At 67.4% G+C, this 23,031-nt stretch overlaps 5 protein-coding genes across 5 annotated transcripts in view; 1 reads left to right on the top strand and 4 right to left on the bottom strand.

Annotated features, from left to right (window-relative positions):
- Nucleotides 1-417: 417 nt before the first annotated feature.
- Nucleotides 418-10,691, top strand: CHLNCDRAFT_58768 (hypothetical protein; the record flags this gene model as incomplete). The annotated part of the gene is made up of 37 exons (XM_005844941.1): nt 418-614; nt 756-845; nt 994-1,149; nt 1,333-1,417; nt 1,532-1,599; nt 1,689-1,881; nt 2,002-2,132; nt 2,467-2,542; nt 2,656-2,745; nt 2,877-2,961; nt 3,125-3,192; nt 3,339-3,404; nt 3,609-3,723; nt 3,903-3,985; nt 4,165-4,227; nt 4,403-4,499; nt 4,698-4,779; nt 4,909-4,963; nt 5,084-5,186; nt 5,364-5,433; nt 5,556-5,574; nt 5,739-5,993; nt 6,163-6,293; nt 6,468-6,557; nt 6,730-6,864; nt 7,029-7,189; nt 7,465-7,535; nt 7,700-7,800; nt 8,054-8,174; nt 8,387-8,452; nt 8,608-8,864; nt 9,100-9,345; nt 9,501-9,615; nt 9,761-9,984; nt 10,174-10,245; nt 10,391-10,459; nt 10,614-10,691. Exons 1-37 carry the CDS (start codon nt 444-446, stop codon nt 10,689-10,691), a joined length of 4,158 nt encoding a protein of 1,385 aa, XP_005845003.1. The 5' UTR covers nt 418-443.
- A 657-nt stretch (nt 10,692-11,348) lies between these two features.
- On the bottom strand, nt 11,349-14,285 carry CHLNCDRAFT_54232 (hypothetical protein; the record flags this gene model as incomplete). Its single annotated transcript, XM_005844842.1, has 9 exons — nt 11,349-11,522; nt 11,693-11,824; nt 12,017-12,269; nt 12,426-12,466; nt 12,599-12,679; nt 12,807-13,032; nt 13,323-13,472; nt 13,612-13,784; nt 14,079-14,285. 9 exons carry the CDS (start codon nt 14,283-14,285, stop codon nt 11,349-11,351), a joined length of 1,437 nt encoding a protein of 478 aa, XP_005844904.1.
- An 892-nt stretch (nt 14,286-15,177) lies between these two features.
- CHLNCDRAFT_138454 (hypothetical protein) lies at nt 15,178-19,358 on the bottom strand (the record flags this gene model as incomplete). Its single annotated transcript, XM_005844841.1, has 14 exons — nt 15,178-15,680; nt 15,812-15,964; nt 16,100-16,279; nt 16,426-16,579; nt 16,771-16,986; nt 17,117-17,248; nt 17,363-17,521; nt 17,738-17,929; nt 18,050-18,237; nt 18,380-18,464; nt 18,586-18,692; nt 18,844-18,935; nt 19,087-19,143; nt 19,240-19,358. 14 exons carry the CDS (start codon nt 19,356-19,358, stop codon nt 15,178-15,180), a joined length of 2,337 nt encoding a protein of 778 aa, XP_005844903.1.
- Nucleotides 19,359-20,919: 1,561 nt separating this feature from the next.
- CHLNCDRAFT_26372 (hypothetical protein) lies at nt 20,920-21,760 on the bottom strand (the record flags this gene model as incomplete). Its single annotated transcript, XM_005844840.1, has 4 exons — nt 20,920-21,042; nt 21,172-21,203; nt 21,396-21,515; nt 21,640-21,760. Coding segments are annotated over 4 exons (396 nt in total), but the record flags the coding sequence as incomplete, so codon positions are not given.
- Nucleotides 21,761-22,517: 757 nt separating this feature from the next.
- CHLNCDRAFT_138452 (hypothetical protein) overlaps nt 22,518-23,031 on the bottom strand; it is a gene marked incomplete at both ends in the record, with an annotated part of 2,332 nt that continues 1,818 nt past the window's right edge. Inside the window, 2 exons of the mRNA XM_005844839.1 lie at nt 22,518-22,634; nt 22,820-22,975. Coding sequence (XP_005844901.1) covers nt 22,518-22,634; nt 22,820-22,975 — 273 coding nt within the window. The remainder of the gene's footprint in view (nt 22,635-22,819; nt 22,976-23,031) is intronic.

Below are 23,031 nucleotides of genomic sequence, written 5' to 3'. Positions count from 1 at the left end.
CGGCGAAATGAGGGCAGGCGGCAGGACATGGTCGCCAGCCCGTCGCCATCCCCCATGACTGGCATCGCCAATATATTGAGGGAAAATGGCCAAATTTCCTCAGGAACTTCATTCCATAGTGTTAAAAAAGCGCCAGCTTTCTGGGGGCTTCGCCCCCAGTCCCCCATAAAGGGAGGCAAGTGCCGACAAAGCAACGGCGGCACCGCATGCGTCCGCTGCGCCGCGCCAGGCGCAAGGGTGGTTCCCCCGCAATTCGCCAACCCCCACTGTGCCATCGCCAGTTGATTGGCGAAATTTGGATGCGACAGCGGTCCTCATCGCCAGCCCATCGCCAACGCTGCCACGAGGGCCAGAAACACTGGCGTGGACCTCCCCCTGTTTGACCACATCGATCAATTGACCCGATCGCAGATCAACGTAGCAGCCTGCATCACTGTTGTTGGATGCTTCTTAGTGGTGGTGCCCCGCACGGCCCTGTGCGCACCGCTGGCACTGCACCCCCATCTGCCGCTGCCCTGGGATTGAGGTCTTCATCCTCCCTAGATTATCACAGGAGGCCCAGCACACGCGATCGCCGTGTGTCCCGAGGAGCCGAACCCGCCATGTCCGCAGAGGTGGGCTCAATGCTGCTCCACACCCCCTGTGGGATGTGCGAGCTGAATTGGGGCCGGAGACAGTGCCCGCCTGCCTGCCGCCGCCGCCGCCCCGCCGCCGCCTTGCTGACGAGGGCTGCTCTTCCGCCGCCAGCGGAGCAGGTGTCGCAGCAGCTGGACCAGGCGCTGATTGACGAGATGTTTGGCGGCGCCATGCCCAAGCAGGAGGTACAGGCGCAGGCGTTCCTCAAGGTAGCTGCTTGTCGGCAGCCTTGGGCATTTGTGAAAGGGCCAGCGCTCCGCGCCTTGATTTTCCCTTTCCGGCCTCCTGTCTGTCTGTCCGTCTGTTACACACATAAGGAGCAAGTGGTGGCCCCCTTTTGTATCTGCTGTACCGCAGGAGCACCCGCAGTACGATGGCCGCGGCACAGTGGTGGCCATCTTTGACACGGGGGTGGACCCCGGGGCCGCAGGGCTGCAGACCACCACCGACGGCCGCCCAAAGATCATTGATGTGGTGGATTGTTCCGGCAGTGGGGATGTGGACACCTCAAAGGTTAGGCCTTGAGGAAGGAGGGCAACAGAAGGATGAGACAGAGTGCTCGGAGACCGGCTGCAGCATTGCCGGGAGGGTGTAGGGGCGGGGAAGCAGCCAGCCGATGCCGCGTGCCTCTACCTGCTTGCCTCACAGACCTCGCCGGTGACACACACATGCTGGGCAGCCGACCAATGGCTGCAGGTGGTGCTTGCCGATGAGGAGGGCTGCATAGCGGGCCTGCTGGGCAACAAGCTGCGACTCAACCCCGAGTGGAGCAACCCCCAAGGTGGGTGGTTGTGGGTGGTTGTGGGGGCAGGCAGCAGGACAGGTATCACCATTCTCCGGCCATTCCAGTGCTTTTGTTTGACAGTCCAAGGACAGTGTGTCTTGCTGTTTGCAGGGGAGTGGCTCGTGGGCGCCAAGGCGGCGTATGAGCTGTTCCCGGCGGGCCTCAAGAGCAGGCTGCAGGTTGCGGTTATTGCCTGTCCGCAGTCCTGCAAGCGGTCGGGTCAGCTAGGCATGTGTCACTCACTTGCCCCACGGCCGCCCTGCCGCAGCGCGAGCGCAAGAAGCGGTGGGCTGAGAAGCAGCGCGCTGCGGTGGCCGACGCTGTGGCAGCAGCAGCCAAGTTTTGGAAGGAGCATCCCGGGGGCGTTTCGGGGCTGTCGGACGAGCTGAAGAAAGAGCGGGAGGAGTTGGAAGCCAGGGTGAAACTGCTGGCTGAGCTGGACGAGAAGTACGAAGACTTGGGTGAGGCGGCAGCTGCCGTAGCACCATGCACAGTGGTTCTTACCTTGGTTGTTTTTCCTTGGGGGGGACGGGCAGTGCCGACTGCTGATGACCCTGCTGGAGCCGTCGCCTTTTCCGCAGGGCCCATGATTGACTGCGTGGTGTGGCACGACGGCGAGCACTGGGTGGCGGCTCTGGACACCTCGGGTGCGCGGCCTGGCTGCCCCGCCTGGCTGCTCACCCCAGCCTTCCATCCCCTCCGGTGCCTTGCAGTCAGTGCCACGCCTGCACCGCCCACCTGTCCCTGCCCTGCCTGCCCACCTGCCTGCGCCTGACTGCCCCTGCGGCTGCGGCTGCCTCTCCGCTGCAGACATGTACGAGCCGGGCAGCGGGCAGGGCCTGCTGGCAGACTTTGCCCCCATGACCAACTTCCGGACCAAGCGCCAGGCAAGCCAGGCCCTGGGCACTCCTCCACTCAGCCGGCCATTCGGTCACTGCGGCTGTCGCTCAGACTGCGGCTGCCCGCCCTGGCCTGGGGCCTAATTCGGCGCCAATGATCTGTGCTAAATCGACCTCCCTTCCCCCCTCCTCTCCCCCTCCTCTCAGTGGGGCACCTTCTCCGCGGAGGATGCCTGCAACTTTGCCCTCAACATCTACGACGAGGGCGACACGCTGTCCATAGGTGGGGCTGGGCTGGTGGGGTGGCAAGGGTGCCTGCTCCCCGCTTCCCAAACAGTACCCCCTCTGTCCACGCTTGGGACTCCTGCTGAGGTTTATCTGGCAAGCTGCCTGCAGTTGTGGATGCCGGCAGCCACGGCACACATGTGGCGGGCATCACCGCCGCCCACCACCCAGAGGACCCCTCGCTCAATGGCATCGCGCCAGGTGGGGTGCGGCCCCTCGGCTGCTTCCAGGGCAAAGCTGGGCTGTGCGCAGAATCGGGCGGAAGATGTGTTTGGCCAGAGGCGTCGGAGCCCATCACCTAGGTCGCCGCCCTGGCCCCTCGCCCCCTGCAGGCGCCCAGATTGTGTCATGCAAGATCGGGGACACGCGGCTGGGCAGCATGGAGACGATGGTGGGCCTGACCCGCGCGCTCATCACGTGAGCGACACTCACAATACACAATGGCGGTGGCTTCTGCTGCCCTGTGCTGTGCTCCTAATCCTAGGGAGCTTTGAGTACAATACAACAGGAGCCCTTGGGGGATGGGTCCGGCACATCCGGTGGGGTGCACACGTGCATGCCTCCCTGCCCTGTGATGCAGCGTGCTGGACAACAAGTGCGACCTGGTCAACATGAGCTACGGGGAGGCGACAGCCACGCCCAACGCGGGTGCGCCCGGCGGCTGCCACAGCCGCGCCTCTAACGCCGCCTGCAACAGCCGCAGCCAGCTGCTCCACCCGCGCGACGGCGTGCCCGCTTGCCTGCCCGACCGCTCATGCCTGCGGCATATGCGCCCCCTGCAAGCTTGCGTGCAGGGCGCTTCATCCAGCTAGCCGAGGAGCTTGTATACAAGCACAATGTCATCTACGTGGCATCGGCAGGTGGGCACTTGTGCGCTTGTGAACCCGCGGATGGATGGATGGATGTGTGTGTGTGAGTGTGTGTGTGGCTAGGAGCAGGTCTGGGGTGCGAATGCAGCCAAGAGTGTTGCAGAGATGAGGCGAGAGCGGAGCGGGGTTGGCTGCCTCTGCCCCAAGCCCCCAACCGCTGCCCACCCTCGCCTCGCGCCGCCCTGCTGCCCGCAGGCAACGCGGGCCCCGCGCTGAGCACGGTGGGAGCCCCTGGGGGCACCTCCACCGCCATCCTTGGCATCGGCGCCTACGTCAGCCCCGCGCTGGCCGCCGCCGGGCACAGCCTGAGGTGCGCGGCGGGCTGGCGTTCGTTCGTTGCCTGCTTATTCGCTCACCTGCCCTGGCTTGTGAAGCCTCCGCGGCTGAGGCCTGCACGCGGCAGCACAGCACAGTGTGGCTCCCCGCCGAACCTTCCAGCAGCATTTGGCTGAGCCGGTTCTCCTGTGCCGCCGACACGCTGTACCGCAGGGGCGAGCTGGAGGCGGGGCAGCAGTACACTTGGTCCAGCAGGGGTCCGGCGCCGGATGGGGACCTGGGGGTCAACTTCTCGGGTGGGTGGGAAGCTGGCGGGACAGATACTGTGCCACTGGTGCTGCTGGAGTGCGCTTCCATGATTTGGTGATTTTCGACGTCAATCATTGCGTGCATTGGTGTATCGGAAACCTCCACTACGCTGCGTAGTGCCTGTACCACCACCACCTGCACCGCTAGATTCCTGCCCTGCCTGCAGCCCCGGGCGGCGCCATCGCGCCCGTGCCTCAGTGGACACAACAGAAGCGGCAGCTGATGAACGGTGGGTGGGCGAATGCGGGGGCGGGGAGGGAGTTGCAGGTGCCCATTGCACTTCCTTCCTACTTGCAGTGGTGGGGCACTGTCGGGGCACCAGCAACCAGCAACCAGCAACCAGGAGTGCCTCCTCAATTTGCATACGCTGCTTTGCCTCCTCCCCTCCCCCCGCCTGCCTGCAGGCACCAGCATGGCCTCCCCCTGCGCCTGCGGCGGCCTGGCCCTGCTGCTGTCGGCGCTCAAGGCTGAGGGGCAGGCCATCACCCCTGCACGCATCAGGTGTGTGTGGGGGTGGTGGTGGTGGTGGGGGGGGGGGGGCGCACCAGCTGGTTCGCGGGTTGAGGCCAGATGACGTCGGCAGGCCCGTGCCGGTGGCTTGGTGCAGAGTGTGTCGCCTGACCTGCAAGAATGCAGGCTGCATATGCAGCAGCTCATGCTGATGCCGGGAGCACCCTCCTGCCTGCGTGTCGTGTGCAGGCGCGGCGTGGAGAACACTTGCCTGCCGGTGGCGGAGGGCAGCGCCGACAGCGTGCTGACCCACGGACGCGGCCTGCTGCAGGTATCAGGATTGGGCGCCAGGCTGGTTGTGCCGCTTGCGCTGGCAGTGTGTTCCTGCCATCCTGTCATGCGCCCCCCATCCGTCACCATCCTCGCTAATCAACATTCACCTCCCATGGTTTGTGCCCAGGTGGATGCGGCCTATCGGTACCTCAGGCGCGCTGCCGAGCTAGACGTGCCAGCAGGTGAGCGCCCGCGGGCCGCCTGCTCCCCGGCTGCAGCGGCAGCGCTGTTTGCTGCTGCCAATCAACGCACAGTCCCGCGACCCCTACCCCCACGGCTGCAATCCACCTGATCCTCCGCAGACCTCCGGTTCGAGGTGTCTGTGCGGCGCAGCGACAGCAGCCACACTCGCGCCGGTATCTATCTGCGGGACCCCCAGGACGCACGCCAGCCCCTCACCTTCCAGTGAGCTTCCGCCCTTGCCGTGCACTGCTGCATCGCGCTGCTTTGTACAGGATCGGGGCGTTTCCAAGCGGTGGATGCCGCTGCACTAGAGTGCCTTCCCCACACCGCGGCAGCAGGCAGCGCCTGTCCATGTGCCGACCACCTCGCCACATGCCCCCTCCCTGTCTGCTGCCGCAGCGTGGACGTGTCTCCGCGGCTGCATGAGGAGGCTGACACCAAGGGCGACCGGGTGGAGGTGGAGCACAAGGTGTGCGCCTGCAGGGGGAGCGCACGTTCTGGGCTTGCAAGCCGTTTGGCCCCACGATCGCATTGTAGGCTTTATGCGCTGACCTACACAATGCTCGCCGCCCCCCATCCTCTTGCCTGCAGCTGCTGCTGAAGTGCAAAGGTGCGGAGGGACGGGGCCTGGGTGCTAGGGGCAAGTCGCAGGGTGGCCAGGAGCTGACAGTTGCACAGCGGCAGCAGTGGCGGCGGTTTCCAAGCCTGCCTGCACAGCCCCACCACCACCACGCCCACCAGCCCTCCCCTCCTGCTCCCCTGCCTGCCGCGCAGCGCACTGGGTCAAGGCGCCCGCGGTGCTGCTGCTGCACCACAACGGGCGCGGCTTTGAGGTGGAGCTGGACCCCACAGGCCTGCCAGAGGGCCTGCACTACACCGAGGTGCAGGCTTTTGATGCACTGGCCGAGTGGCGGGGCCCCCTCTTCCGCCTGCCCATCACGGTGGTGCGGCCGCTGGACCTGAAGGCCGAGCCGGGCAGCAGCAGCGGCAGCGGGGCCGTGGTGCGGCCGGATGCTTCGGTGGACCTCGGTACGCTGCTGTGCTGCTGCTGCTGCGTGGTGGGGGTGCTGGCCTGTCGCGGGGTTTCAGAGTGTGGGCAAGCGGTCGTGGCAAGAGGCAGGCCTGCCAAGTGTGGGCCTCAGACGCTTCCATGGAGTGCCCGCAAGCCACCCTGCTCCTCCACCGCATCCTGGCCCAGGCGTGCTGCGGTTCGAGCCGGGGCAGGAGGCGCGGCGGTTTGTGGCGGTACCGTCGGGTGCCACCTGGGCGGAGCTTAAGATCCGGGCCGGCGAGCTGGACACACCCAAGGCAAGGCTTTGGCCACAGCACGTGGGCAGCCGCCCAGGCAGCTCCTGTGCAGGCCAGCTGCACGCTGGCGCCCTGCCAGGGCAGCAAACCAAGCGCTTGCTGGCCAGCAGCGTGACGTGCTGTGGCTGGGGCCTAGCACCAGGGGGTTATGCCACCCCGCCACCCCTGCCTGCCTCCCCTGGCTCCCCCCTGCAGTCCTACATGCTGCGCGCCACGGCGCTGCTGCCGCACACCCGCTACAGCGACAGCGAGTGGCGCTCCTTTGCCCAGCTGTCGGCGCACCAGGTGGGCGGCCCGCCTGCCCTCCTTTCCTTGTTGTTCGTGCCCGCCAGCCTCCCTCGCCGCCTCCATCTCCTCTGGGTGCCTGCCTGCTCCTCCTCCATCCTCGAAATCCACCGAAATCCACCGGTGCTCCCTACCTACATTCTGCACACACGCACCCTTTCACCTTCTGCAGGAGTTTGGCGCCGCCTTTGCCGTCACCGCCGGCACCACCCTGGAGCTGACGCTGGCGCAGTACTGGAGCAGCCTGGGCGACGCCACGCTGAGCGCTGAGCTGGCGTTCCACGGCGTGCAGGTCACGCCCGCCAAGGTGTGTTTGGGGGCGGACCGGCGCCGGTTCGCGCGTGCCTTGTGGGGGTTGTGGGGGTGGGGCATGCCGCACCACAGTCACCTCACAGCCCAGCCACCCCCTTGCACACACAACCACGTGCACGCACACACACACAAGCATGATCCCTCCCCGAACCCTCGCAGTCACTGCTGATTGACGGCGGCGCCGGCGCCACCAAGGTGCACGTCGCCGCCACCCTCCAGCGCGAGAGGGTGAAGCCGGCGGCCAAGCTGGATGTGCTGCGCATCCCGCTGCGCCCTGCCGAGGCCGAGCTGGCGCCGCTGGCCACGCCGCGCGACACGCTGTGGGAGGGGCGCGTCACGCACCGCCTGCTGCTCACCTACAAACTCAGCATGGCGGAGGCGGGCAAGGTCACGCCCACGCTGCCAATGCTGAACAGGCGAGCTGGGGTGCCGGGGAGCGGAGGGAGGGGAGCTTAGCATCTGTCGCCGTGCCTCCCGCTGCCATTGCATCTGCCGGCGGGCCCTGCTGCCCAGCTGCCGCCGTACCTCCCGCTGCCGCCCTCCCACTGCAATTGCCTGCTTGCCCTCGCCCCACGCCCCCGCCCGGGCGGTGCAGGTATGTGTACGATGGGGAGCTGGAGGGGCAGATGTTCATGCTGTTCGACGGCAACAAGCAGAAGCTGGCGGGTGGGTGGCGGCATGCGCGGCGGGGCGGGTGGTTGGGGTGGCCGCGCTTTGCGCACCCACCACCCACCGCTGCCACCCACCACCAACAGCAACAGCACCACCTCGTGCACCCCAGCTCACCACCACTCCCCGCCTCTCCACACCCTGTGCCCTGCCCCCCGCAGTGGGCGACATCTACCCGGAGGCGGTGCAGCTGAAGAAGGGGGAGTATGTGGTGCGGGTGGCGCTCAGGCACGACGACGCGGGCCTGCTGGAGAAGCTCAAGGTGCGGCGGCGGCCTGGTGTGGTGGCTGCGGTCTGGCTCATGCTCAGCCGATACAAGCTCGCGTAGGCGGGGCGTGGTGGAGGGGAGATGGTGGGGCACAGGCAACGGCTGGGGGAGGGGTGGAGGAGCGTCGGATTGTGGTGCCGATGGAAAAGAAAGGTAACGATCCTGGGATCGTTTGAACAGGCGCAGACTGAAGCTTCATTCGCGCACACACACATTTAAAACCACACACTGCCCCACCCCCGTGCAGGCCATGCCCATGATTGTGGAGCGGCGGCTGGACAGCGCGGTGCAGGTGCCTGTGTACGCCTCCAACTCGGACGCTATCAAGGGCAGCAACGCGGTGGGCAAGGAGCGCACGCTGTGCAAGGGTGCGTGGGCGCCTGGCGGCAGGCCTGCAGGGCCGCAGGCCCGCTGGACCCTTGCCCTCCCTTTGCGGCGCCGCGGTGCAGGCCTCCCGCCCTCCCATTCCCTGCAACTCCCAGCCCGATCAATTCTACGCACACACCGCCATGCCCCCTCGGCAGCCTGCTGCGCCCGCCGCGGTCTCACCCCGTAGCCTGCCGTGCCTCCCTTGGTGCAGGGGAGCGCGCCGCTTTCTTCCTGGGCCCCGTCCCGGAGGACAAGCTGCCCAAGGATGCCACCCCAGGTGCGGCCCCCATGCCTCACACCGCACTTTCTTCTGCTCCTCCTCAGCTGCCTCCCCCACCTGCCTGCTGCCATGTGTGCTGTTAGATGCACCTGCTGGCCCGCCTCGCCTGCTCACCCCAGCGCTCGCCCCCGCCCCGCCTTCCTCCCGCGCAGGCCGCCTGCTGGTGGGCAGCGTGACGTTTGGCCAGCTGGGCGGCGGCGGCGGCGGCGGCGGCGGCGGCAACGGCAACGGCGGCGGCCGCCCCTGCCCCGCCGCCCACCAGCTCTCCTATCTGGTGCCCCCCAAGAAGGCAGAGCCGCTGGCCAACGGCGGCGCGGGCGGCGGCAGGGAGGAGGGGGAGGAGGGGGAGAAGCGGGTGGAGGCTCGGCTGGCAGAGGTGCTCCGCGACGCTCAGGTCAAGCTGCTCAAGGTGAGGCGGCTGTGGGGTGTGTGCCCCTGGTGTGCCTGGCTGTGCGCGTGCGCTGTGGGGGTGGCGGGTGTTCCTTGTTTGGTGGCGGGCGGGGGTGAAGGCTCGCCATGCAAGGCAGGGAGGCGGAGGCTAGAGGCCGGTGCGCCACCTCCCGAGCTGCTGCGTGGCGCCGGCGCTGCCCCGGCCCCGCTTCCCGCCCCCTGCCCTCCACACGCCGCCCCTTTGCGCACCGCAGGAGCTCAAGTGCGAGGGCGAGGAGGAGCGGCAGGCGTATGAGGAGCTGCAGGCGCAGCTGCTGGCGGCGCACCCGGCCCACCTGCCACTGCTGCTGGAGCGGCTGCAGCGTGCGCTGGAGGGGGCGGACGGCGGCGTCGGCGGCGGGGGGCAAGGGCGGGGAGGAGGGCCCGAGCGAGGGCGTTGCGGGGGTGGAGGTGCGCGGGCGTGGGGTGGGGGGTGTGGGGGCGCTTCGTGGAGCTGGCGGGTGGGGCAGAGGCGGCGAGGGGAGGGCCGCTTTGGCTGTGCTGGCGCCCCGTTTCCTCCCGACTCAGTCACACATGTGTGCGCGCGTGTGTGTGTGTGTGTGTGTGTGTGTGTGTGTGTGTGTGTGTGTGTGTGTGTGTATGTGTGTGGCTGCAGGCTGTGGTGAAGGCGGCGGATGCAGTGGTGGCCGCCATCGGCCAGGACGAGCTGGCCATCCACCTGGCGCAGAAGTGTGCAGAGGAGGGGCCCGGCGCGGCGCGACGCAAGAAGGGTGAGCGAGGGGCTGGCCGGGGAGCTGGTGGCGTGGCGTGGGCAGGGCGGCGGGGGCAGCACCTGGTGACGGCTGATTGCGATAGGCCTCCCCGTCCTCAGTACACACCCACACATGCGATGGCCCCTGCCCCCGCCCCCGCCAGACATGGATGAGCGCAAGGCCGCGCTGATCGACGCGCTGGCAGCCAAGTGCGGTGTGCTGCTGAAGCAGGCGACGGCGGCGGCGGCGGCGGCGGCGGCGGCGGCGGCGGCGCCAGAGGGCGGCGACGCGGAGGCGGCGGCGGCGGCGGCGGCAAGCGCCACCGCCGCCTTTGAGGCCGCCTTCCGGGAGCTGCGCAAGTGGGTCGACACAGCGGCAGACGAGAAGGTGAGCGGGGCCTGGGCAGCTGCGCTGGGGGCAGGCAGGCAGCGCCGCCGTGCCGCCCAGCCTGACTCTGGCTCAAGGCTTCCTGTGCGCTGTCTGGCTGGGCTCGTGCGCATGTTCCCTGCATATGTTCGCCCACCGTGCTGCCAATCCTGAACCGTGCCGCCGCCCTGCGCGCCGCGCCTGCCGCAGCATGTGCTGCTGCATGCCAAGCGCGAGGCGCTGGCGGGGCGCCTGGCATCGGCGTATCGCGTGCTGGATAAGGTGGGGTGTGCGCTGTGTGCGCTGTGTGCTGTGTGCGCTGTGTGTATGTGCGCTCTGTGAGGGGGGGTGGGGGGCAGGTGGCTCCCCCGCTTCCCCGCTTCCACCCCCAGCGAACCATCTATCCTCGATGCTTGCGGGCGTGCAGGCCGCAGCCCCAGAGGACAAGCCAGCCCCCAAGGAGGTGCTGGAGTGCAGGACCCAGCTGCTGGCTCGGGTGAGCAGCCTGCATGTGGTGGCTGTGCAGGGCTGCAGGCCGCACCGCTCTGTGCTTGCCTCAGGGAGGACCCGTGGTTTGAAGGGCCCGCCTGCCTCTGCCTGCATGAGGCGCTGCCCTGGCCGCCACCACCCCCGGCTCACCCCTGCTGCAGCTCAACTGGCCACACTGGGAGCGGCAGCAGCGGCGGCGCCTGGCAGCAGCCTTCCCACCCGCCTACCCACTGTTCTGAGGCTGCCGGCGCTGCCGGCAGCGCTGGGACACCAGGCGTGGAAGGCGTGGAAGCTGCCTGTTTGCTCGCTAGAGAAGCCTGTGACTGTGGCATCTATATATACATGTAGTGAGCACGCCGACTGAGAGCAGGCAGCATCAGGAAGTTACAGGGGCGGCCGGCCAAATAGGGGCGAGGGGCAGCGGATGCATGGGGCAGCACCAAATTGCAAGCTGGGTGAAAATGCAAGCAGACTCATGGGCTCCGCAAACAATGGGGGGATGGAAAACGGGGGTGGAAAGGATGGATTTACCGGGCCATGCTGGCGGGACACGAGCCAGATGGCGGGCACAGTATCGATGGAGGGGGAGGTATAAAATGTCAATCCCAGGCCCAGAAAAGAGGAAAATCCCCAGAACGAAACAGATGGTCAGGACGCCGTAGCCGCAAGCCGCACAAACGAAGCACCCAGCATAAAGGGCGCCTGCCCCCTCCAAAATCGCTAGGGCAACTACACACAGCAACAGCTGGCTAGGCACGGGTCAGGCTGCCGCGGTGGTCGGCAGAGGTGGTCACAGACGGGAGAATCAAAGCAGATGCAAATTTTCTTTCTTCGTGATGAGGTATGCCACACGTGGCCGCCGCCGTAGGGACCACGGTGGTGCGGGTGAGCGGCGCTCACGCCTTGCCCGCGCGCCGCAGGAAGGCCAGCTGCTCAGGAGAGTAGTGCTGCCCACCGGGTGCAGCACCGCCGCTGGGGCTGGGCGACCGCGGCCGGCTGGACGGCCGCGGCGCCTGGGGGCGCGTCGGGCTGCCTGGTCTCGCAGGCGGCGGCGGCGGCGGGGCTGCGCTCTGCACGGGGAATGGCCGGGCGGGCGGGCCGGCAGATCAGCAGGGCAGGGGCCAGAGTGGCGTGGCAAGCGGCCAGCTGTCAAGTTTATTGGGAGCACGCCGGCCTGGCCCGCGCGCGTGGGCTTGGCATGTCATGTGCCGCGCAACAGCCAGGGGCGCACGGCGCCCACCTGTGGCGACACGCCCTTGCGGCGCAGGAACTCAAGCTGCTCAGGTGAGTAGGCGGCTTCGTGGCCGGCAGGGGCGGGGCCGGCCCGGCTGGCTGCCGCCGGGGCGGCTCCGTTGGCGGCGGCGGGCTGCGCCTGCAGCGGCGGGAAGGCGGTCCAGCCGGAAGAGGGCGTCAGCAAGGAGGGCACCCCACGCCCACCCACACACAACAGGATCCCCGCCCGCATGCGCCTGCTGCTGCTCATCCTGCGCTGCTGCCTGGAGCAGCACGCTCCCCAAGTGCTGATGTGCCAGGCTGGCCGCAGGCCCAGGCCCCCGCCACCCACCCGCACGCTGGAGTTGAGCTTGCGCCGCATGAACTCCAGCTGCTCAGGGGTGTAGCTGGCACCCGCCGCCGCCGAGGGCGCGGCGTGGTGGGCCTTGGCGGGCGAGGCGGCGGCGCCGGCGGCCGGCGCCGCTCCCGTCAGCTCAGCCGCCACCGACTCTGCCACCGCGACAACGTTGGCGGCGGCGCCCGCGGCGGCGGTGGTGGCCGCCAGCACGGCTTCCGCGGCGGCGGCGGCGGTCTGCTGGGCGGGCCTGCAGCATGGCGGGCAGGAGGGGGGCGCATGGCAGGGCCGGGGTCGGCGCCATTGTGTGTGCGGGCTGGTACTCGTGGTCAAGTTTGGGTGGCCGCTTTGTGCGTTGCTACCCGATCACGCCCGTTCACAGGAACCGAGCTGGGGAGGTGCCCACCTGGAGGCCACGGCGGTTGCCTGGGCAGCCATCCCAGGAGACTGCAGCGGGCAAGGGGGCACAAGCAGGCTTGCCTACGCGTCACAGGTGGCAACGAGGGGAGGCAGCACGGCGGGCGGGCAGCTGAAGAGCAGCGGGAGGCACAGGCGCAGGCCAGCCACAGCCGCACGCACCCCCGAGCGCTTGCGGTTCAGGAAGGCCAGTTGCTCAGGAGAGTAGTGGGCGTCGACCAGGGTGGCGTTCACAGGCTGGGCCTGCAGGCGGGCAGGCGGGCGGGCAGGGTGGTAGGCAGGCGGGGGTAGGGCGCAAATGCCCTCACATGGCACCAGCCGGCATGCCGCCAGCCACGCCGCCGCCACATTTCCAGTTCTGGCCGCCCACCTTGAGCGCGGAGCTGCTGCCCGCCGCCGACAGCTCCGCCACCACGGCCTCGGCGGCGGTGACGGCCTGCGCCACCGCCGCGGCGGCCGCCTCCGCCGCGGCGACCACCGCCTCGGCGGCCGCGGTGGCGCCGCTGGCGGCCGCCATGGCGCCGTTCACGGCTGTCACCGCGTCGCGCCGCTTGGCCAGCGCGGCGCTGAAGCTGTTTGGCATCGCCTGCGCGGGCCTGCATGTTTGCAAGGGGGCAGGGCAGGCACATGGTGCAGGGTGGGTGGATGGCCCTCCTCCAGCATCAAGGGCTGGGTGGCTGGGTGGCCCCCTCCCCCACACAGGGGAGCCATGGTGGCCTGGCACATGCGCCTTGGCACACGACACACAAACCCTCTTGGGCCCCTGGAGCAGCAGGCCCCTCCCTCCCCCTCAAAAGGCGACCACACACACACCCACAGACAGCCCCCCGCTGGCCCCCCCTAGGCAGCAGGCACAGGCGAGAGCAGCAGCGCGGCCGCGCCGCACTTGTAGGCGGGAGGGAGGTCGAGCATCAGGCCGCCGTCCCTGGCGCCCGCCCGCGTGGACACCTCTGTTGAGTCCCAGGAGCAGCCCAGCACCGCAAAGGGCGTCTCGGCGCTCCAGGAACGGTTGGCGCACTCCTCCCACACCGGCGGCCTGCGGCAGCGGCAGCGGCAGCGGCGGGGGCAGCGGTCGTGGGGCGGGCGGTCCGCCTGGCAGGCCTTGCACGCCCTCCGCCCCCGTGGATCGCGGCGGGGCCGCGAGCAGCGGCGCCCTGCCCCTGCACCTCACTCACTCGTGCGGGCTTGTCACCGCAAACTTGTACTCCAGCTGCGAGCCTGCGGGGAGGTCGAGCGTGACGCGCCAGTCGTCTCCCTCGCTCCACGTCAGCACCGGCGCCCGCTCCAGCTCCCAGGCCCCCAGCGCCTCCGCGTCCCCCACCAGCACCATCTGCTGCCCAAAGTTGAGCTGCGGGCGGGGCAGGGCGGCAGGCGGGGCGCGGGTGGGACCCTGGTGCCAGTCGCTGCCCCAGGCGAGACCGCTCCGCTGCACGCTGCATGCCGCACGGCACAGTGCGGATATGGGCAGCAGGGCGCCACCGCGGCCCGGATGGATGCTGCAGGGGCTTGACTGCCTGGCAGGCAGCCAGGGCATGGCTGTGCCGCCCCACAGGGGCCGTTGAAGACGTCGAGGCTGCGGGAGCGGGTGGCGAGAGCCTACCACCGGCCTGCGCCCTGCGGTTCCCGCGCCCCGGGCACGCACCTTTTTGTTAATTGTGAACGTCACTGCCACCGTGCCCGCACCGCCCGCCCTGGCCTGCACCGTCTGGGCCGCCACAGCGCGCAGAAGCATGAGGCGGGGCTTTGTGCTGACCGTGCCGACGGCGCCACGGCGGTTGCTGCAGGCCACATGGGAGGTTCTGCGCGCGGGAGCGCATGCCGGGGGAGCCCTGGTGGCCAGCGGCACCATGGGAGTGCAACCCGCTTTGCCCCAAGTTTTGAGCCCTCACGAAAGCTCCTGTTAGCCGCTGCAGCACTGTCTGTGTCGATCAAGGCGTAGGTAGGGCCTAAAGCCGGGCCATCCTGTGTGTCGTGCGGCGCAGCGCAGCACAGCACAGGCCAGCTGCACAGGCAAGCTAGCATGGCGTTTTGAAGGCGTTTCTCCCACGGATCAACCATTCCCGTATTAAAAATGCACAACACAACTGCCGGAGCTTTTAATACAGGAGCAGCGTGCGAATGTATCCCAAGCTCCCCCTTCGCTTGCCAACGCTGCTGCCAAAGCGCAATTGTTGGTTCATGCAAGCCAGAGCGCAGGGAAGGCCAGTGCCACTGCCATGCAATGTGTTGCTTGTGCAGGTGCAGGGCGCCAGCGCCGCCAGCGGTTCCAAGGGCGCACCTCGGCTCCACCGTCGCCACAGCTGTTGAACCGTGCTTCCTCAAGTCGCTTCACAGTTGCTTGAAACGAGTGTCTGGCCAAGGTTGCGAAATTTCAGATGATGTGCGGGAATGAATCAATGCTGATCGGAGGCTGGACAGCGGAGGCCGTTCCTGCCCGCCTGCTGAGCTGGTGAGGGTGTGGCGTCTGGACGCAAAAAGAAGAAGGAAAGAAGAGGGAAGAAAGAAGTGAAAGCAACTTTGCTGGGTCCATTAGTTGGTGGATAGGGGACATGGAGGAATTGCAGGAGGACAGTGCCCAGTTGTGAGCAGGGTATGAACTTCATGCACCGCCTGATCGGGTGCAGCAACAACGCTCGCGCGAGCTGGTATTGAATAGATAGATGGAAACATGGACTGAAGGTAATGTTTGCAAGAGCTGGAAAGGTCACTGACCCTGGAAGGAAAACACGCCCGAGCGGGCATCACATGGCGCTCTGAAATCGGTACACTGGCACCCCCTGCTGCGCTGCGCTTGCTGCAGCAGCTGCAGTGAACGGGCTGGCAGGCAAGCTGGGCTCCCGCACGGAAACGCCAATGGGGTAGGCAGGGCTGGGTACAGGCGCCCTGGAGGCGCGCCTGGCAAATGGCGACTCAAACAGCGGCTCCGCATCGATGGAAGGTCTGCAACGCAGCACGACGGTGCGCGGGTCCGCGGCAGCGTTGAGCGGCTGACGCTGCTGCTGCTCTCGCGGGCCAGGGGCCGCCTGTGCTGCTGCCTCCACTGCTGCAGCCTGCTCTGCCGTAACGGCGGAGCTTGCCACAGGGTATTGCAAGCCAGGGCCAGGCAGTGCTTCCAGCATGGCCTGGGCTGCCTCCATAATGTGCGCAAAGGTGGGCCGCTGCAAGGGGTCGGTGTGCAGGCAGCCGGCCAGCAGGGATGCCAGCGCCGGCGGCGCATCATCTGGAATCTGAAAGGGCATCTTGCCTGCAGCAGGCGGAGGCGGGCAGGCAGGTAGGCGGGAAGCGAGCGGCGGCCAAGTCGACGGCACTGGCGTGACCGCGGTGCACAAGGCATGGTGCCAGCATTGATGTGTGGTGGGGCAGCAACCAGCTTACCCGATGTGATGGCGCTCAGAACCTGGAAAGTGCTGTAGCCGCTCCAGGCGCGCCGGCCCAAGTAAGCTTCGAGCAGGAGGATGCCAAAGCTCCACACATCCGCCGCCTTGGTCATCGCCCCCTCGGCCAGAAGCTCTGGGGACATGTGCGTCACTGCGGGAGGGCAGGCAGGGTGGGCGGGGCGGATGCAGCGGGTGTTGAGTGTGGACACGGTCCTCCCCCCCCCTTTCAGCACCTTGGTGAGAACCCCACAATGGAAAGCTGAGCTTGCACACAGGCGGGCCGCACCTGTGCCAAGGATGGAGCTGCGCTTGCACCAGTTGGACACATCGCCGCACTTGGACAGCCCAAAGTCGTTCAGCTTGCACACCCAGCTCCTGCGGTCCTTCGTGCTGCTGGCCAGCAGCACGTTGCCTGGGCTCAGGTCTCCGTGGATCACGTCGCGCTGGTGCAGGTAGTGCAGGGCGCCTGTGAGGGGGAGCCGAGGAGTGGGTGGCGGGGCTGGTAAGCGTGGGGTGGCATGAAGGGCAGGGATCACTGCCGCCCAGCGGCGCCCTTGCAGGGTGTAGCCCCCAGGGCGGGCCCCGCACAGCGGCTGCCCCGCCCGCCCGCACCTGCAATCTCCTGGGCTGACAGCAGGATGGCGTGCATGTTGGGTGCTCCCTCTGGCGTGCACAGCAGGCCCCGCTTGAGCGCATCGTGGAAAGAGCCGCGGCAGTACTCCTGCACAATCCACACTTGCTGGTGCACCCGGCCAATGTTGTCCACCTGCGCACACCAACACCCGGCGAGAAGCACTGTCGACCTCTGTTCCTGCCCACATGCCGGGCAGCCAAATAGGCAGGACCCTGCCCATGATGGCGCCAGTACCGATTCGGTCGCCTTGGGCAGCCAGGGAAGCCAGGCCGCCAACCCGCTCATGGCATCCATTCCATTTCATTCCATTCCACTCCACGCACCCGTGGGGCGGTCGCGCCGTGGCAGTAGGTCGTCACGATGTGTGGGTGAGACAAGGAGCGCGCCAGCAGGGCTTCCACCAGAGCCGCCTCCACCGCCGGCACGTCCTGCTGCCGGCGCTGGGAGGGCGCGCCCGCCGCTGCCAGGTCAGCGCGGTCGGCGGCGCTGGGCTGCGCCCCCGCCCAGCAGTCGATCACCTTCACTGCCACACGCCCACCCTGCGCATCAAATAATAAGCCAACACGCAGGTAGATGAGCACGGGAGAGGAGGAGAGAGAGCGCAGAGTGGACAAGGCTGCACTCAGCAAGCATGCTAGCCAAAAACGCACACCCACAGCCCTGCCTCACCTGCCACATGCCGCGGTAGCAGCGGCCCATGGCCCCAGAGCCAATAATCGGCCCAAGCGTCACCTCGTTCATCACTTGCGGCCGCTGCTCGTAGAAGGAGGGGATGGAGCGCAGCTGCGATGCGCTGTCGCTCTGCACGGGAAGGCGAGGGATCACGGGTTCAGGAGCGATGCGACAGGGCGCCAGTAGCCCGCGTCGGTCTGGGGACCCGGCACCAGCAAGTCGGCGTCAGGGCCGGAAATGTACCTGAGACAGCAGGGAGGGTGCTCCAGCCAGACCCTCGCTCGCGCTTCCCAATGCCGCCGCGTCTGGGATGAAAGCAGTCGTGCTTTCCCGCCGCAGCTGTTCCAGCATTTGCGCCTGGTGCTGTGGCGCTGCCACCTGCTGCTCCCGTGGCTGTGCTGGCTGCGGCTGAGCGGGGAGGACTGCATGCGCCTGCTGTTGCTGCTGCTGCAAAATGCCAAAGTAGTGGAGAGGGGGCTGCCGGCCCTCCGGCTGCCCTGCACTGCCATCGCTGCTCCTGCCAGCGGCAGGGGTCACGCAGCGCCTGCCACAAGGACCCGGCTCATCGCTGGCGGTTGGCCGAAAGAGGATGGATAGCACGCGCCCTGGCTGCTCTACCGTGCTGCCAGGCGTCCCGCTCTCGCTGCTGCTGCTGCATCTGCTGCTGCTGCTGTGGTCGGAGCTGGCATGCCTGGCAGCTGCCATGGCGGCGAGGGCAGCAACGATGCAGCTGCTGTTGCGCCGGTCCCTCTCGCGGGCCTTCACCTTCAGAAGGAAACCGCGGCCGCCCAGCAGCGAGTTGATAGCAGCCTGCAGGCCAGAGTCAAGGGCATGGGGGCAATGAGTGGTGCGCAGACAGGTGGGCGGGCAGGCGAGCCGCCGGCCACTCTGGCATTTGTTGTTTCGCTTGCACCCTCCTCCTTGACTCACATTGTAGGATCCACTCCCCTCTGCAGCCTCGTCAAACAGCTCCCAAAACGATGGCTGGCAGCCGCCCGTGAGGGCCATGTCGCCACACACCGCCAGCAGCTCGGGAATGCCCACGGCGGTGCAGAAGGCGGCATTGGTGAAGGTCACAGTCCAGCCGGGGCGGGACAGATCCAGCAGGACCACACCCTCTGCACCACACGCACGCCAAGCGACAGCTGGCGTCAGAAGCGCAGCAGAGTGGCAGGGTTGCTGCGCCAGGCTTTCACAGGCAGGTGGCTGCTGGAGGGCTGCTATCAGCCAAAGCCAAGCAGCAGCTGCACTGCAGCGCACCCCGGAAGCCGTCCATAGCCCGCAGCAGGTGCGCGGGAGGGCGGGCGATGTCGCTGCTGAGCCTCTCCCGCTGCGCTTGCAAAACCTGCGCAGTGGCAGCCGGCGGACGCAAGTGAGGACAGCCAGCTTGCCTCCAAGCCTGAATAGGGCCCCAGCTGCATTGGCTGGGCGCGGCATGAAGCCAGAGCAGGCTGGCTCGGGCTCACCTGCTCGCGCCCCATCTCTCGCACAGTGATCTCAGCTGCATGGCTCAGCATCGCATACTGCTTGGCGCTGAAAGTGCGTGGCTTGTAGTCAAACACAGCCATGATGCCTGCAGGCAAGGAAGATGGGGCTAGGGCGACTGGTGTCAGCTTGCAGCAGGCAAAGCACTGTGCTGTGCCCGCTGCGTCGGCGCAGCCAGCAGCAATGGATGCTGCACGGCAGGCAGGCTCCCGTGGCTGGCAAGGAAGCTGCATGCGCACCATAGCACTCGCCGCTGCGGGTGGCCAGGAGGGGTGCTCCAGCAAAGAAGCGAATGCGCGGCTTGCTGGTGGCTAGCGGGCTGCTTTTAAACCTGCACAGCGCGGCATATTGGCGCCCATGCCAGCTACCATCAGCACAGCTCATGAGGTGGCAGCGAGGCGGCAGAGAGCACAAGTGATTTGCGTCGCCCCTGCATGCCGGCCAGGTTTGGCACCTGTGCCCATGCGAGCGACCTGCCGCACCTGGCATCTGCAGAATCCTCCACCACCAGCGGGTTGGGTGCATCAGGGCCCAGCGCCCTGCACAGGCCGTATGGCATGCACACAGTTGGTGTGGCGTGCCCGGAATCGCAGCAGCTGCTTCGGGTGCTGCATAGCCAGCCCAACCAAACTCACCACTGACAGAAGCTGCCGCCCTTGCGCTTCCAGCTTGGTTTGCCCCCATGGGACCACAAGTGCGCCTGCTCGCCAGTCAGCACCACCGAGGCATGCGGCACCTCGAACATGGACTTCATCAGGCTGCAGAGGGTCCAGGCACGCAGGGAGGGGAGCGCAGGCATGCGCTGCGGCTGAATGGGCTGTTGGGCTGCACGCCGCGTTGATTCCTGCCTGCCCGGCTGTGCGACATTTAGTGCCAATACATGTGGTGGGAGTCGCAGCAGCACTCACGCAGTGACGGATTCAAACTGGGGTTGGGGCGCAGTGTTGATGACATCCCAAAGGGCCTGCAGGAGCGTACCCAGCCGACGGTCTTGCCGACGGGATGCGAGGCAAATGGTGTAGCATGGTGTGCTTCATTGTACTTCGATTGCCAGGCAGGTTGCAGGTCGGCGTAACGGGCGGCGCTTACCTGTGGGTGCTGCGCTTCACATGGCGCTGCCATAACCACGTCGTCTCTGCAAATTAGGTGCTCCAGGTGTGAGCCAGGCTGCCCGTCTGCCGTGAGAACTGCCCCGTCCGGGCGGCGGCGGCGCGGCCCCTTGACGCCCGCCGCCGCTCCAGCCGCCCGAGCGTCGGACACAGCCTGCACCCACCGCGCGTTTCAGTTGGTCTGGCAGTTTTCAAGCCTGTGAATCAAATGCAGGAAGGGAGAGGCCCGCTTACAGCGCTAGAGGTCGACAGGCACGCCCCCATCACGAGTGGGGCTGCCAGAAGAGCCCTGCCTCGGGCCGCAACGTCTCAGGCGGCTATGCTGGGCGCGGTTAGGCCAGCGGAAGGCCACAAGAGGCTGGAAAAGGCTAGTGCGAATTCGGCCTCTTGGCACGACTTGAGGACGAACGCTGTCCGTAGGCGCAGGAACTGTATGCAAGGCAACGGGAGAGCGCTGCAACGAGCTGCAATGCGTGTTGCACACATGACTCTTCCTTTGGTGTCCGGTCCTGCGCAGGCCGTTTGTGCCCCTTCATGCTGTCATCACTTGAAGGCTCGAGTGGCACCTTCAAAGTGGTGCATTCACAAACTCTTCGCTACCGCGCTGGCCAGCAGAATGATGAGGGGCCGCCGCCTCCGCGGGTGCCGCCCCGACGCCTTCCCGTCTGTGCGCGACGGAGCACATGCATCCGGGCAGCAGCAGCCACTATGTGGGGCCCAGACAGAGATATGGGAGGAAGGCTGACCAGCTGCAGCTGAATGGCGGGGATTCCTATTGTCGCTTGGTCGCGAGATGCGCCTGCCAGCGGCGCGCACCAGCCGCCAAGTGACCCGTCATCGCAGCGCCGCCCAGGCGTCGTCCGCTCCTCACAGTGTGGATGTCATCCTGCGCAAAGGAATGCAGCGGCAGCTGCCGGCACCCCAGGGCTGTACAGCATGGGCGAGTTTGCGCACAGAGTCTGTACCGGTCGCACGTGCGGCGCCGGGGAGAGGGGGGCGCCCTGGATGTGGCGGCAGCAGTGGGCTGCACGAGAGCGCTTTGGCCACCACGGGCGCATGCACAACCCTGCCACTTCTTGTTGCTTGGAGAAAATGTACATTTGAAGGAGGTGAGGCCCTGTGCATGCTGATGCTGGCGCTGCCGCGGCGCCAGCAGGGCGCCCCTCCTGCACCCGTGACCTCGCATAACCCCCTCTCTTTGCCAGCTCAGGCCTGGCCCACGTTGTCCGGGAACCTGCCGCCCACGTTGCCAGGAGGGTTGTAGAAGCAGACGACAAAGCCACCGAGGGACGGGCACTGTGCCAGGCCGCAGCCCAGTTCGGTGGAGCCCTGCACGCCAGGCAAGAAAGCCTGAGGCTGGCTGGTATGTTGCCAAACACACCACCCACCTACACCTGTCACTGCCCCCATCAGCAGCCAAGCCAACACGCATCTGCTGGCAGCTGCTGCTGTGCGCACCTTCCACACCACCTGGGTCCAGGACAGCGCGTCTGCAGGCACATGCAGGGAAGCACCCATCTGAGCTGGAACAGCAGAAGATGCCGCAGCAAACTAGTTGACTGCCCTCCCAGCTCAGATACACTGCCATAGCCCTGCCCCCACGGCATGCATTGCCCGGGCAGCCATGCACAGATTGGCTTGCAGCCGCAGCGCTGCAGTGGCTCAGAGTGGGGCCCCTGCACACCCACCTTGAGGCGGCGTGCCGCCAGGGGTGTAGCTGCTCTTCCCTGCCAGCCACAGGGGCAGGGCAGCCTCGCAGCTGGTCCAGGCGGAGCCTGCCCCCAGGTTCTGCCCATACCCGGCTCCAGAGGGCTGCATGACAACACGTGGCAGAGAGGCGGCTCCAGAGGGAGGCCAGCAGGCTCATGCCGGCAGAACCAGCAACCCAGGCCCAAGAGAAGCCCGGGCTGGTGCCTCCCATGCCACCCACCTGCAGCTGGCAGTTGTCTGCCCAGCTCTGCGCCTTCCCAGCCAGGTCTGAGCTCCAAGCCAGGGGAGGCGCGCCGCTCTGGGCCCGCTCGTCGTTGTGAGCCTGCAGGATGGCTTGAGCATCGGGGCAGCTGCCGCCCCCCAGGGCGCCGCCACTGGTGCCCGCTGTGGTACCAGAGGAGGGCTGCCGGGGCACAGTGGTGGGCTCGCGGGCCGGCGGCGGAGCCGGCGCCTGCGTCGGAGGCGGGGCGCCAGGTGCCTGCTCCAGCGCCTGTCCCGAGGGAACCTGCACGCCCAGAGAGGTTGGGCGCTGCAGCAGACGCCTGCCTGCGGCCGGGTTGTCAGCACCCGCAGCGGCGCCTGCACGGACAGGCGGCGGAGCGCCCGGAGGCGCGCCGTGTCGCCTACTGGTCAGCCGAACCTAGGAACGTGGTGTCATGGTGCCAGCTGTGCTGGCTAGTAGGTCCAGCTTCACACAACGCCCGCCCACACCCCTCACCTCCTCCCAGACACAGCGCCGCCAGGGCCACAACCAGCAGCCACATCCCGGCACCTCTCGCCATTGCGCCAGCACAATAGGTTGAGGAGCTCTCCAGCTGCCTGTGCCCTCAGAGCTTCTTTTCCTGGGATTTCCTCCCAGTGTTACTAGGTCACTCATTCACATCGAACACGAGGTGCAGAGCTCTCAAAAGGACCCACTACGAGCAAAAATCGCTGCTAAAAAAAGGAAAACTGAGCTGAAGTGTCGCTAACAGGCCGGCATCAGCCGGCCGCCGCCTCACGCTGCCAACAGACGTCTCCGCTCCTCTCCAGCAATCACCGGCGAACGGGTAGGTCCCTGGCCGCTGCAAAGCAGTACAACCGCGCTACAGCCGTCACAGCAGCCAGGCGAAACTCAACAATGCGCCGCAGCACAGCCCCAGCACGATTGAGAAGACCGAGATGGTGCCCGCAAGGCTGGCGGCGGCGCCGTGCAGGCCGTTGGGTGCGGCCTGCGCAGGGCGGCGGCGGGTGGGGCAGGGCAGGGCAGGCCAGGGCAGGGCTGGGCAAGGGTTTGCAGGAGGCAGGCGACCGGAGCTCAGGCAGGCTGCTGCTGCCGCCGGCCCCAGCCCGCCGCCGGCCATGCACACGCGCTGCGCGCCCCCCCCCCCCCCCGGCGCTTGCCTCCCCCACCCACCATCATGGCGCAGGCGGTCACCCATCCGTTGGTGGCGCCCAGCGCCGCCGTCAGACCGCCCACGATGGGCGGCCCCACCTGGCGCTCGGCGGCCAGGCGGAAGGCGGGGACGAAGCCGGCGCGCGCAATGGCCACCCACAGCAGCGCGGTGCGCGACTCGGTGCGCAGGAGGCGCATGGAGGGCGCGTTCTTGCCCGCCCAGTCGGCCAGCG

Source organism: Chlorella variabilis (assembly GCF_000147415.1).
Source record: "Chlorella variabilis unplaced genomic scaffold CHLNCscaffold_20, whole genome shotgun sequence".
In the NCBI taxonomy this organism is placed as follows: domain Eukaryota; kingdom Viridiplantae; phylum Chlorophyta; class Trebouxiophyceae; order Chlorellales; family Chlorellaceae; genus Chlorella; species Chlorella variabilis.
The sequence above is the reverse complement of the archived record's forward strand: the minus strand, read 5'-3'. Positions and strand labels throughout refer to the sequence as shown.